General features: G+C 37.1%; 1 protein-coding gene across 1 annotated transcript; it reads left to right on the top strand.

Moving 5' to 3' along the window:
- Window positions 1-4,681: 4,681 nt before the first annotated feature.
- Window positions 4,682-8,788, top strand: LOC145101166 (protein ESMERALDA 1-like). Its single transcript, XM_079038335.1, has 10 exons — window positions 4,682-5,411; window positions 5,948-6,014; window positions 6,269-6,336; window positions 6,413-6,501; window positions 6,607-6,804; window positions 6,883-7,087; window positions 7,532-7,699; window positions 7,802-7,969; window positions 8,052-8,242; window positions 8,327-8,788. The coding sequence occupies exons 1-10, from the start codon at window positions 4,725-4,727 to the stop codon at window positions 8,493-8,495; spliced, it is 2,010 nt and encodes a 669-aa protein (XP_078894461.1). The 5' UTR covers window positions 4,682-4,724; the 3' UTR covers window positions 8,496-8,788.
- Window positions 8,789-14,693: the final 5,905 nt, after the last annotated feature.

Below are 14,693 nucleotides of genomic sequence, written 5' to 3'. Positions count from 1 at the left end.
CTTTCATCTTCAATTGTGTCTTTCCCATAAAATGAACCAGAAGTTTTAAATGACCATATGAATAGATATGATTTGTCCATGCTTTTGTCTAATAATTGCAATGTAGCTACAACTCCAATATCAACAGCATTACCGGTCTCTTATCAATCTCACGAGACCATTCCTCTACCATCGTCATCAACAACTAGTGAGGCCCAACCAAGTACTGATAATCGTCTCGCAAATGAGAACCAACCTAATCTGGGTAGCCCAAATATCGGTGTAGCCCAACCTCAGGTTATTAGTCCTGTTTTTACTTCTCCTGTCGATGCATCTGTTCCCCCGCCTCCACCAGGCGTCCAAACATGGGGCCGTACCGGTAAATCCTTCCCATGCAAATTTACAGATGGAACGGTTATCTATGATCCTTACAAATGAGCTTTTCTAGTTGCTCCTACTTCACACCATAAAGCTCTATCTGGTCCAGCTTGGAAACAAGATATGGAAGCCGAATTTGCTGCCCTGTGACACAATCAAACATGGTTATTAGTTTCTTGACCACCTGGTGTTAATATAGTCAGCTGCAAATGGATTTTTAAAGTAAAACAACACCTTGATGCCACCATCGACAAACATAAAGCTCGTATAATGGCTTGGGGCTTTACACAACAATATGGTGTGGATTATTTGGACACATTCAACCCTGTAGTTAAACTAGCTACGGTACGTTTAATACTTGGCTTAACTGTTTTGCGACATTGGCCACTTCGACAAATTGACGTCAGTAATGCCTTCCTTAATGGTTTTCTACATGAGGATGTCTATATGCAGTAGGCAGCAACCTCCCGGTTTTGAAGATTCCCAATGGCCTCATTATGTGTTAAAATTGCAAAAAGCCATTTATGGACTTAAGCAGTTTCCATGTGCTTGGTTCTCTCGACTTAGTGATAAGCTGTTCCACCTTGGTTTCCGGCCTTCCAAAGCGGACACTTCATTATTTTATTTTCACAATAAGGATATCAATATCTACATACTTGTGTATGTTGATGATATCATCATCACAAGGTCGTCTCCTTTCGTGATTAACAAACTCGTTAATGTCTTATCTACTTCTTTTCCAATCAAAGATCTTGGCTGGCTAAGTTATTTTCTCGGGATTGAAGCTCTTCATAATTTAGGGGGAATCACTCTTATGCAACACACGTATGCCACCGATCTTTTACATCGTGCACATATGGAGAATTGTAAAAGCATTTCAACTACGATGTCAGTAACGGAAAACTCTATCAAGATCATGGAAAACCACTAAATGATGAAAAGGCATTCAAATATAGAAATATTGTTGGAGGTCTTAAATATCTTACGTTGACACGACAAGACATTTCCTTTGTGGTGAATAAAGTGTATCAATATCTCTGAAAACCAACGAACATCCATTGGGAGGCAGTCAAAAGAGTTATAGGATATGTAAAGGGCACAGTAAATACATGAATCATATCTAGGCATTCAAATTTAACACACTTAAGTATCTTCATGGATGCATATTGGGCAGGGTGTTTGGACTATCGTCGATCTACACATAATGAGGCCATTGGACCTAATCTGATTTCTTGGAGTTCATGCAAGCAACCTACAATGTCAAGGTTGAGTATATAGGCTGAGTACAAGGCACTTGCAAATGGTACACCAGAAGCAATATGGTTGTAGACTCTACTAAAAGAGTTAGGTGTTCAATAGTTGAGACCTCCAGTTCTATGGTGTGATAATTTAGGCGCAACATATTTAAGAACAAATATGGTATTCCATGCTCGCACAAAAACATATAAAAGTAGACTTTCACTTCGTTAGAGAAAAAGGTAGCAATGAGAGCTCTTGATGTTCGATTTATATCTTCTTGAGATCAACTAGCTGATGGATTAACTAAACCTGCTACTAAGAACATGTTTGAACATCTAAAACACAATCTCAACCTGGTGATGGTTAAGATTGAGGGGGAATGTAAATGTGTTCCATAGTAGATAAGAGATATAATAGTTTGAATACGTATTTGTTGTAAAGATAGGATCTAATTTGTTAGATCTCTTGTTATCTCTTATCTTGTATTGTGAATGTATAAATATAGATCAATACCTAAAGGGTTTCCTGTGACAATTATCCCTTTCAAGTTTCAACTGATATATTTTATATACTTTCTATAGAAAAGATTTATTCAGTTTAAATATATACTATATGATATAATATCCCAATCTTATTTAACTTCATTTTTAGAACAGTGATAACACTTTTAAATTTTTTAAACGAGATTTGAATCTATACGTACTTTAGCCGAAGGACACCATGTCAATATCATGTATTGTTTTTTGATATATGATTTAGTTGGGTGAGGATCTAACACCATAGCTGAAAAATCAAATTAATTAATCTATAGTCACCCAATTAAAATATCTGATTAACTATTAAGCCATCGGATATGGCATAACTTTTGACGCGTAAATGCCGAGGTGGCAAGCTTGTTCATGCGTGAACACCGCCCCTAGCTCGTAAATGTGATGTGGATTGGTACCGGCTACGCTCAATTACGACTAATAGAAACGCAATCCCACAAACGGTCAAAAATTGACCCTTTAACCAATTTTATATAAAAAAGTTTACTTTCTAACTTTAAATTAAACCATATAAATACCAACACTTTTATACCTTTTTATACCATTTCACACCTCTAAACCACTCTAATATCTTTCTATTTTCTCATCTTTTTCTCAAAGTATGGATCAAAATCAAAATACCCCAACCACTCCAAACACCCTAACAACCCCAAACACTCAAAATGATCAATATCAACATCTTAACTACATGTAAATGTTAACATCCACAATCCAACAACAACCTCTATTTACCGACATTCCATATCAATCAAACTACTTTCAACAACAAAGACCACAACAATTCAATCAATCCTAATTCCAAGCTTTTCAACAATTTCAACCTCAACAATTCCAAACACAATCATCTCAAGTCCCATTATCTCAATCCCAACCTATAAATCTCGACAATGACGACGACGAACGGGTCCAAGAAACACAACCATCTATAAGAAGACAACCAAAAGGAAAAACTACAAAAAAATGAAGAATGGATTGGAACGAAGATGAGGAGGAAGCTTTATTTAAAGTTTGGATTTTTATATCGTGTGACTCGAGGACGGACAATGCGCAAACAGGAAACAGTTTTTGGCTTCATGTTTTAGACCACTTTCACTCGCTTTTGGGAAGGCAGACGAATTGAACGTACGACCCGATCAATGGAAAATGGCGTAAACTACGAGCGGCTTGCACCAAGTTTAATGACATATTTGAAAACTTGAAAAATATGCATAAAAGTGGTAGCAATGATTTCAATATTTTATCAACCGCTTGCCAACAATACAAGGTTACCAACGGTGGTAAAGCATTCGGCCATCAAAAAGCATGGAAAATTTGTTGTGCGGGTCCAAAATGGGTCCTTAAACCGGAAACTTCGCATTTGGAATCGACCATCGGCTCCAACAAAAGGCCAACAACTTTCGAGTCAAATGTGGGTTTTGGTGTCGACCTCAATGAAGAGTTCGATGACACCGAAGGGGAGGGTCCACCGGAAGTCCAACTTCATCGACCACCGGGAAGGAATAAAGGGAAGCAACGGAGGAAACTCTTCATTAGAAACTAACACTTACTGATTTTCAAATTTTAAATGTAAAGCCACAACCGGATATCGACCTGGAAAATCTAATTGCATTTCTAAAAATTCAACAAGAAGTTCGTGATAAGTATTGAAATTAGGTTTTATCGTTTTAATTTTTTATGTTTAATTTTCTATGTTTTTTTAAGTCATTTAGGTTTAAATTTCTATGATTTAAGCTATGTATCATATAGTGACTACCGTATGAACTTAAATATTTAAAATGTGTTTTCTAATGTTTCTAGTTAAACGTTGGACATGTTTTTTGAGAATCTGAGGTGGTGACTATTAAAAACGAAGTATTTTTGTGGAAACTAAAAAGGATATTATACTTTTCTTATGCTCTTATGTTTATTAAAAACGAGCTACACGTTAAAATGGCAAATTATTCTCTTTTATAATTATACGTTTGAAAAGTAGGAATACCGACCATCAAACTTTTTGCTACTTATTACTAGATTACCCTTTTCTCGTTTCTAAGACACTTATACAATTATTAAGGACTCAAACGCTATAAATGAAACCGATAGTATGTATTTTACTCTTCAAAGTTCAAATAATAAATCAAAATAGTAACACAACGCTTTTATGTTTTAACTACGTAAGCTTATTTTACAACTTTTGAAGATGAACAAGAAGAACACATGCAAGTATGGGTATAATTTGTGAATTCAGATTCAAGCTCACATGTAACTAATTTGAGTGCAATGACAAAATAACGATTAAATTCTTTTTTTTTATTATCAAGTCAAATGTAATTATAAGATCTAATACAAGCAAAGTATTAACTTTAATATGTTTTTTCCCACACTTCTCTTATATGAGCAAAATGAAATCCAATCATGCAAATTTTAAATTTTGTGTTGAGAATTAGTTTTTTTGTTTAGTTATAATTTTACAGTTTATGACTATATATATATTTTTTAAAATAAAAAATAAATTTTGTCAAATTGGGTTAAAATTTGGATATTTTGTACAAAAGAAAGGAAGTAGTAGAACACGGAGCAAACCTCGCTTGTCCCTCACGAATGCGCCATTACATTGCGTCAACTCTAGCCACCATCCTCCGCCGTCTCCTCCCGCCGTGCACGTGCAGTCCACCGCATCAACACTCTTCGAATCTTCATCTTTCTCTCTCTCTATCTCATTGTCTTCCTTCCAATCTCACACAAACACACATTACATTCTCTGATACACACACATCTCTGTGGTTTTTCACGCAAACACACTCTCTTTCTACATCTGTAACGGTATATCTATATCTCGGGCACACAAAGGGGCGAAGGGGAAGCCACTTGATTCGGATTCCCTACCCCTATAATGTGATTTGTAGCCGCGAGATGCACGCTAAAAATCGGCTCCCCAGCAGTGGACACAATACCCCGTCGCCACCGGCCTCCCCCCTTCGCTCCCCTCGTCTCCGACATCCCCGCTCCGGAAAAACCGCCGCTCGATTTGGTCTTGGTGTTAATCGTTCAATCACACAACGTGTTGCGTGGATCGTACTAACCTTTCTATTACGTCGCCAGGGGGTTTTCCTTTTCGCTCCTCTTCTCTACATCTCTGGTATGCTGTTTTACATGGGGACTGTCTCTTTTGACGTCGTTCCCGATGTAATCAAGTCTCGGAGGGCTCCAGGGTCAGTGTACAGGAGTCCAGAACTCTATGCTAAGCTTCGACACGAGATGGATGCCGACAATTCGTCTTCCGATGCGGTTAGTAGTTTCCAAAGTTTGCCCTAATGTGATGTTGATCCTTTTTTTTGTTAAGATCTTGTCCCTGTTTTTGAATTATTGCAATCTACTATGAACAATTATTTACTTGATTGAATATGGTTAGCTTCTAGCTTATAGCACCGATTACAATCCCACTGCACCTGAACCGCATTAATGCCACGCTGTGAAGAATTTACAAGCTATGGAGGCATAAGTAGCTTATATTTCAAACTATCCTATACACATACGGATTGAATTTGGGAAATAAGACCAGATATGATGTATTTCATTTGCTTTGTCTAGATCTGTACCAATAATAATTTCATCACCTCATCACCTGCACCGGCTTTAATCCATCATTGATAAGTTGAACCTCTGGCTCCTTGAGGAAGACCAATTGAGAAGAGTGTGATAGACTAGGGTTTCAATTGGGGAGGATTTGCATATCCTACCAAATTAAATTAGGGTTCGGATTAAAAAATGAAATTTTTTCTTCTGCTCTTGTTTTCTGATTTATAACACTCAACTTAATGTAGATGTCAACCATATGGAAACATGCTAAAGGCGGAGACTGGAGGCCTTGTATAAACAAGTTTTCAGGAGGTATGAACACTGAACTTTCTTTCAAACATGAAAGCTTGTTTGATGCTTCCTTGACTCTAATATATGCCATTGCTCATCCAATTTTGACTTTTTTTTAACTGATTTATATCTTATGTTAATGGGGTTTGAAATTAAGAGACTTTTACACATAACTACAACCGATTTTTACTCTTCAACTGATTCAAATCTTTTCATCTTGTTTGTAACAATGCATTTTGAAAGATTTTGTTTTGAAAGTTTCTTTGTTCTTTTAGGCTTACCAGAGTCAAATGGATACATATATGTTGAAGCAAATGGTGGCTTGAATCAACAAAGGACATCGGTAATTTACATTAAACTTTTTCATATCAATTTCATTTTCATCTACAATTACCTAACATTTACATGTCTCTCTCTAGATTTGCAATGCAGTTGCTGTGGCAGGCTATCTTAACGCGACACTTGTCATTCCAAATTTTCATTTCCATAGCATTTGGAGAGATCCCAGGTTTGTAAACATAAACATGATCTTTTACTAATTACTTTATCTGCTTAATGGTATATATATACATATAGTTTAAAGTATTTATGTGTTTTTTTTGTTGTATTTCAGTAAGTTTAGTGACATATATGATGAAGAATTTTTCGTTAAAACATTGGAAAATGATGTACGAATAGTTGACACTGTACCTGGATACCTAATGGAAAGGTTTGACCGGAATTTGACCAATGTTTTCAACTTCAGAATAAAAGCATGGGCACCTGTTCAGTACTACAGGGATACAGTTCTTCCAAGGCTTCTAGAAGAAAAGTAAGCCTATTTTAATGTTTTAATTACCTTGTTTTTTTTGTTATCATCTGATCATATTTTAATGTGGTAAATTGTCAGGTTCATAAGGATTTCTCCATTTGCAAACCGATTATCATTTGATGCACCTCCTGAAGTTCAACGCCTTCGATGTTTAGCAAATTATGAAGCTTTAAGATTTTCAAGCCCTTTATTGACAATGGGTCAAACTTTAGTTTCAAGAATGAAAGAAAGGAGTAAAATCAATGGTGGAAAATACATTTCTGTCCATCTACGCTTTGAGGAGGTCTGTATTCTTTATCTTTGTAAAAATTGAACGTGTTGCCCTTTTTGTCCTTGTGGTACGTGATTTTCACCACCATCTTGCAGTTTTGGTTCTTATTGCAAGTTTTTATATTGATTTTGGTCCTTTAGTCATTAAATTTCACAACCCTTTTGTTAAATTTGTAAAAATGACCATTTTGCCCTTCTTTTTCTGTTCTTGTGATATGTGATTTTTACTGGGTGTAATCGAAAATCGAATCGTTTTGCCATTTTTGTCTTTATTGGAAGGTTTCATACCAATTTTGGTCCCCGAGTCTTTAACTTTTAAAATGTTGCAATAAAGATTAAAAGGCCAATTACCAAAGTTGCAAAAGGTTTCATTTTTTGGTAAAATTGATATACCACAGGGAGCATTTTTGTAACTTATGTATCATTGAAGTGAGACGTGACAAAAATATTTGTATAGGACATGGTTGCTTTTTCTTGCTGTGTATATGATGGTGGATCAAAAGAGAGTGAAGATATGGTAGCTGCAAGAGAGAGGGGGTGGAAAGGTAAATTCACAAAACCTGGTAGAGTTATTCGGCCTGGAGCCAATAGGGTAAATGGAAAATGTCCCCTCACACCTCTAGAGGTAATCAATCAATAAACATCATTATTCCTTCTTCACATTTATTAACCAAAGTTTCTTGAAAATTTTAATAATTTAAAAAGGGTTATTTAATATAATTATTAGGTTGGGTTGATGCTTAGAGGAATGGGATTTGATAAAAGCACATCCATTTTTCTTGCTTCCGGAAGAATATATGATTCAGAAAGACACATGGCTCCCCTTCTAGAAATGTTTCCCCTTTTACAAACCAAGGAGATGTTAGCATCTTCCGAGGAATTAGCGCCGTTTAAGGTTAGTTTTGTTAGTTGGGATCTTATTTATTTATTTATTTTGTTGTATGACTAAGTTTTGACTTTTGATTGGTTGGTTGTAGAACTATTCTTCTAGAATGGCTGCTATAGATTACACTGTGTGTCTACATAGCGAAGTATTTGTGACAACACAAGGTGGAAATTTCCCTCATTTTTTATTGGGACATAGAAGATATCTCTTTAATGGACATTCAAAGACAATTAGACCCGATAAACGAAAGTTAGCTGTATATTTCGACAACCCCAAGATCGGGTATGAATTTGAATCCATACATTTTTTTTAATAGCTTCAATTATACGATTTAATTGTATATATAATTTGATGATTTGTTTGTAGGTGGAGAACGTTTAAAAGGCACATGTTGAGCATGCGAGCTCATAGCGACTCGAAAGGAATTGAACTGAAAAGGCCAAACGACTCTATATATTCGTTTCCGTGTCCAAATTGCATGTGTCATGCAAATAAAACTGAAGATTCAAGAACAGCAGTAGTATCCACTTCTTGATGATTTGTTTTGATTGCATTTTGTGAGAGCTATAGCTAACATTGGAAATTCTTTATTTTTTTTTTCCTCCAATGATTGATCAAAACATTTGGAGCCTCGATAATGATGAAGGAAAATGAAAAGGTGGTGGTTTAGAAACAGGAATTTGTACATGATTCAAGAACCAGATAGATGGTGTACGTGTATCTAAGGAAGGAAAAGTTGGATTGCAAATATGCTTAACCTCATTTGCTGTTGTTGTTAGTTTGTGTGTGTACAATAGTGAGAAAATTTGTTTTTGTTTTTGTTTTTTACTTTTTATTTTTATTTTTTAAATTTCATGGGTTTCTTTCTTTTTCTTGGTAATGTTTGAAAATGGAAATAGATACTATCCTTTAGAACGTTTTTTAAGAAATCATATTTGACAACTGCATCGTAAATGGATAGATCATAAGGTGTGAAATGAAAAACATTAATTTAGTTTACAAGTACAAAAATTGACAAAATGACTTAAAAAAGTGAAGTTGCTTTAGTTTAGTCTTTAATGATTTTTTTTTTTTTTTAAATTTATTTATTTCATAATAAACTAGTTAACTTGTATGTTTTGTCTGTATTACATTATGTTTTTAAGACCTAGTGTAGGTTTCCAGCCGAAAATAGGTTTTTGTCGACTTTTAGCATCTCTGATGAAACTGCTGTCATCTTCAATTATCTTATATGATTTTTCTAATGAAGTCTTCTGTTACTCTCCTCCAACTGCAACCATTTTTTCCACCATCTCACCACCAAATGGGTCATGACACCCACCAGAGGACAATTTCCTTGTTTAATAACAACTATGACGATTGATATATTTGGCAAGTCTTCACATGCAAGGCTCGTTGCGATTAGCCGTTGGATCCACCTTATTGGGAAAACGATAATGCTCTGGTGTGACGCTTGGATCGGAGCAGATATACCTAGATAAAAAATGTCCGTCTTAAGAAAGAAACTAGCGGTGGCCGTAGTCGCCGCGAAAGTATACATCGTTGGTGGGTCTACTCAAACGACAGCGGTAGAAGATCGGAGGCTTGTTGGGTAATGATGGAACACACACCGCCGCTGGTACAGGTGCACACTTCTACTCGAGCTCGGTGACCGGAAAAATCATATATCTTCGGAGAAGATGATCGGAAGCTTGTCGGAGATGCGAGAATTGTGTAGAAAATAAATCTTGTGGACAAACGTAACAAGTTAACAGGAGTATTTTACAAAAAAATATATATTTAATAATAATAAAATAAAATAAAATAAAATAAAAGTAAAAGATAAAAAAAAAATATTAGTGACTAACATAAAAAACGACAAAAATGTTACCTTTTAAAGTCGCTTTCCCATAAAAATTACATCTAGATAAATATAATCATGAATGAGAGAAGTAGATTTTAGAGTAAATTATAATCTTAACCCCTGTGGTTGTCCAGTTTTAACACTTTTGGTCTTTCTATTGCAATTTTAACACCATCGGTCCTTATCGGAGTTTTAACACTTTTGGTCTTTCTATTGCAATACTAAAAACCCCGACTGACTCCTCCCCCTGCTGCTGTTATAGCTGAAGTAGCTGCTGCGGCAACCGTCTCTGCAAGGGATGCATAACGCTCGTCGAAATACTTAACTATGTCAGTCTTAATAGACCCAAACATCTCCGACAGCTGTGCCCGGAACAAGGTAGCAACCTCATCATGCAGGATCTCTCGAATCTTGGCGTCCAGCTCATCCGCCCTCATCTGACCAACGACCCCGGGCACTGTCGGTCCCTCCTGACTGCCATCTCCCGATCCTGATCCAGATCCGGTCACAAAGCGCCTCGTAACCACCATACTGAAAATATACCAGGAAAATATTAGATAATCTGTATAAATAACGGGAAACCAACTTCCAGCAAAACCCTAGGGGTTGTGTCTTCCTTGCTACGCATATGAGTCCCGTGCTTTCAGTAGTACGGACCCATACTACCTTCCACACCTACCCATATTTGTCTCAAGTATCATCACAACACCCTAAATAAATACATATGCATGGTGATCGCTCAATCCTCACTCCTAGAGGAAAGCTAACTATCTCATAACCGACCTACCGACCCCGTATAACTCACCCATCCATGAAACTTCCACCAACCCTGCAGCACTAGTGTATGTTAGTCATACATAACGCTGGACCCTATAGACTTTCGAATACCGGATCCTACCCTAAGCCGTTCATCAAACAAGAACAGGAAATAAGGCCAAACCAAACATTCTCAGGCTATAAGATCTTAATTATGTATGATCGTGATGCATACACTAAGCAACTATAATAATGATGTCAATTTCATGTAAGGAAAACCCTAGGCTATCAGACATCATACAATCATGCAATTATATCATGCAATTCCTGAAGATCCATAGCCTAGTACTAGCATGTTGTTCTAACATGTCACATAATCAAATAACTGCATGATATTTTGGGGTTTACTTACTGGCTCCGGCTGATCGTACACTTTGCATCCTCCTTAACTTATTTTGAAAACCATTTTAAAATAATTTTGAAAATATTTTCCTTAGTTTGAGACTGGATTCACACGAGTGTTCCTTCTATTCACTTAAACCAAGGCTCCGATACCAACTTGTAACATCCATAAAATTTGAGCCAAATTTAAACTTTTTAAAACCTTTCAAAACCTATAATTATTACAAAACTTGTTTTCAAAATAGTATAGCATCTGAGTATCCCAGAAAACAAAGTCATAAAATGTGAGGAGCTGTACGATCACGCTTTCGCCTTCCTGCGATCATCTGATGTACTTGAAACCAAAAATGAAACTGTAAGCCCGAAGCTTAGTGAGTTCCCCCAAAATACCGATACATAACAAATAGCACACATAATAACAACATGTAATGGGTCCACATCTCTACAGACTGGATTACCCCTGAACCCACAATATGAGTCTGGCTTGGCCTACAGGCCCACAACTCACATCTGGCTTGCTCCCTTAGTCCTTGGACTGTAACGAAATGACTAGCCCTCAGTGCGGCCCTCAACTCACATCTGGAATGCTTAGGAGTCCTCAATATGAGTCTGGCATGCTCTCCCTGGCCCTCAGCTCATATTTGGCATACTCCAGGGTTTGTTGGTCACTGCACGAAGCAGTGCAACCTTAAACCTATCCACATAACATGTCAACATATAATATTAACTATGCATACAGATACTCAGGCCATATCACAGGTAGTCCTATAGATCTACCAACTATTACAACAACTAGCATGCATAACCACTCTCAGACTATCATAACATCTAGCATGCAATACTAACTCATACCCGACATATAGACAACTACTAGGATATCAAATCCAATGGGTCAGCCTTGGTGCCTTAGACCCCTTAGTATAGTGAAGAGAACTCACCTCACGGATGTCGACTGAAATGATAAGCTCAAACTCTCGAATCACAACCACGAACTCCACCACCTATATTCACCATAAGACCACCATAATAAATTTCCATTTTACTAAAATACCCCCATAGGTCAAACTGGTCAACCATTGGTCAAAGTCAAAGTCAACGGTCAAGGTCAACAGTCTATGTTGACCCAATTCGTCGAGTGCAGCTTACTGACTCGTCGAGTACAGTCTATGTTGACCCTAATTGACTAGCCGAGTTTCCAACCAACTCGTTGAGTCCATGCGTGTCCAGATGTCAGGGAAACCCTAATTGACTTGTCGATTCGTCTTACTGACTCGCCGAGTCCATGCAGAAACCAAAAACGGGAAACCCTCTTTCGACTCGTCGAGTTGACTTATGCATTCGTCGAGTCCCTTCAGTCTTTTTCTCATATAGACGTATTTAAGCCACCTTAAAGTCCCAAAATGCAGATCTAACCTCCTAGGGCATGATTTCCATGTAAAGTTGCAAACTTTACGTGCATGCATGGTCTTAAACGTCAAAATCAAGTAAAAAGGAAGGTTTAACCCAAAAGGAAGGGCCTTAGCTTGCCAAATCTCATAACTTTATAGCTATAGGGACCAAGGGGAGTCCAGATCTGAAGTTACAACTTCAAATCTTGCCCTAATACTCGAAATGACTCCCAAATGTGCTAAAGATAGCCTTAAACCCAAACATAAAGAGATTTAGCTAAGGATAAGCCAAGGTATCGACTTGATACCTTCAAAATGATGCCAAAATGAAGTAGAGTCAGATGCACAAGCTCCTCTCTGCCCTAAGCTTCTTATGCTTCCCACCTCCTTCACAAAAAGAACCAAAATCACTCTTTAAACCTCACAAACACTCAAGAACAAGGTAATATCAATTAGGGTTTCTCTCAGCCGTTAAGGGGGTGGTAAAGGACTGGAGGAAGGGGCTTAAGGTCCTTTAAATAGGGTTGAAACCCTAAAAATTAGGGTTTCATCTCCCAACTCCTACTCGTCGAGTCCGGGTCATCCGATTCGTCGGGTAGATCCCAATAATCCACGCCGGCTAACCCGCCTCTACACGACGAGTTGGGGGCAACCAACTCGTAGAGTAGGTCCATTAATATGTCCTAAAATGCTTAAAACTTGTATTTGGGAGTTGGGGTGTTACAGAGATATTCATCTTCTTTGCTAGAGCCGAAGTGGAGCTTGGTGAGTAGATCACTATTCTCCTCAGCCTTATGAAAATCTTTTTGTTATTAAATTTGTTATTTAATATGTGTGAATATTAAGGGAAAATGACTTAGGAGGGTAACTACCTCTTATCCGTGTTCACATATTGGCAACTTTTTTTTTTTTTTTTTTGTACATAATAAAGCAACTAACTTGTTTTAACTGTTTAAATTACACAAATATTACCGGCTAATATCTGTTTTAACCGGTAACATAAAGGGAAAATGACTTAGGAGGGTAACTACCTCTTATTCGTGTTCACATATTGGCAACTTCTTATTTTTTGTACATAAGAAAACAACTAACTTGTTTTAACTGTGTAACATCCCAAAATCATGACCAAAAATTTCGTTTTTAATTTAATACTAAAACCATAATTGTCAAACCATTAATTTAATACTCCGGCATCGGGCCCCGCCCGACATCAGGCGCCGCCTGGCATCGAGCCCCGCTCGGTATACATATCTGTCTCTCTTAGGCCCCGCCCGCTAAACATATACAATCATATAACATGCTAACACATAAAGAAACATACTCTACTGTATCCATGTCCTAAGAAACATACTCTGCTAATAATGAGATACAGAACATCGTCTGTACTCAGCTAGTGATGAGATACGAGACCTTGCCCACACTCACCTCTTTACCAGGCACATACAAGTATCACAGAGACAACAAGTATAATCTAACATTCAAACATTCCTCGGGCACCCACCCGACATCAGACCTTGGTCTGGAATAACATACTAGCATACAATGCCTAGGGCTAACCCCCAGGTCTTCCTACTTATAGACTACATGGGCTGGCATTGTGGCCTTAGACCCATTCACACAGTGAGGAGACTCACCTTGCACTGCTGAAGCCCTGGCTGGAACTAGCTGAGTACGGACGAAGTTCCGTATCTCATTATTAACAAAGTATGTTTCTTAGGACAGGGATACAATAGAGTATGTTTCTTTATGTGTTAGCATGTTATATGATTGTATGTGTTTAGCGGGCGGGGCTCGGAGACAAGCGAAGCCTAAGAGAGACATATCTATATACTGAGCGGGGCTCGATGCCAGGTGGGGCCTGATGCCGGGCAAGGCCTGATGCCAGAGTATTAAATTAATGGTTTGACAATTATGGTTTTAGTATTAAATTAAAAACGAAATTTTTGGTCATGATTTTTGGGATGTTACACAGTTAAAACAAGTTAGTTGCTTTCTTATGTACAAAAAATAAGAAATTGCCAATATGTGAACACGGATAAGAGGTAATTACCCTCATAAGTCATTTTCCCTTTGAGTTACCGATTAAAACATACATTACCCAATAATATTGTGCAATTTAAACAGTTAAAACAAGTTGGTTGCTTTATTATGTATAAAAAAAAAAAGTTACCAATATGTGAACACGGATAACAGATAGTTACCTTCCTATCATTTTCCCGAATATTAATTTCTAACTGTTTATTAATAAGCTTGATAAAACATATAAGCATAGTTCGTTATGTAAAATACGATTTAATTAATGTTAAAAAACTTAGAATTTAATGCATATATTTTCAACTCAAGA

The sequence above is a fragment of the Lactuca serriola genome, chromosome 4 (assembly GCF_051521515.1).
Source record: "Lactuca serriola cultivar US96UC23 chromosome 4, Lser_US96UC23_V15, whole genome shotgun sequence".
Classification (NCBI taxonomy): domain Eukaryota; kingdom Viridiplantae; phylum Streptophyta; class Magnoliopsida; order Asterales; family Asteraceae; genus Lactuca; species Lactuca serriola.
The sequence above is the reverse complement of the archived record's forward strand: the minus strand, read 5'-3'. Positions and strand labels throughout refer to the sequence as shown.

Bases quoted from the DNA above. Each gene is read 5' to 3' on its own strand.
- LOC145101166 (XM_079038335.1), top strand. From the start codon at position 4,725: ATGCGCCATTACATTGCGTCAACTCTAGCCACCATCCTCCGCCGTCTC. The intron at 6,502-6,606 runs GTTTGTAAACAT...GTTGTATTTCAG, and splicing joins AGCATTTGGAGAGATCCCAG to TAAGTTTAGTGACATATATG. The intron at 7,700-7,801 runs GTAATCAATCAA...TATAATTATTAG, and splicing joins GTCCCCTCACACCTCTAGAG to GTTGGGTTGATGCTTAGAGG.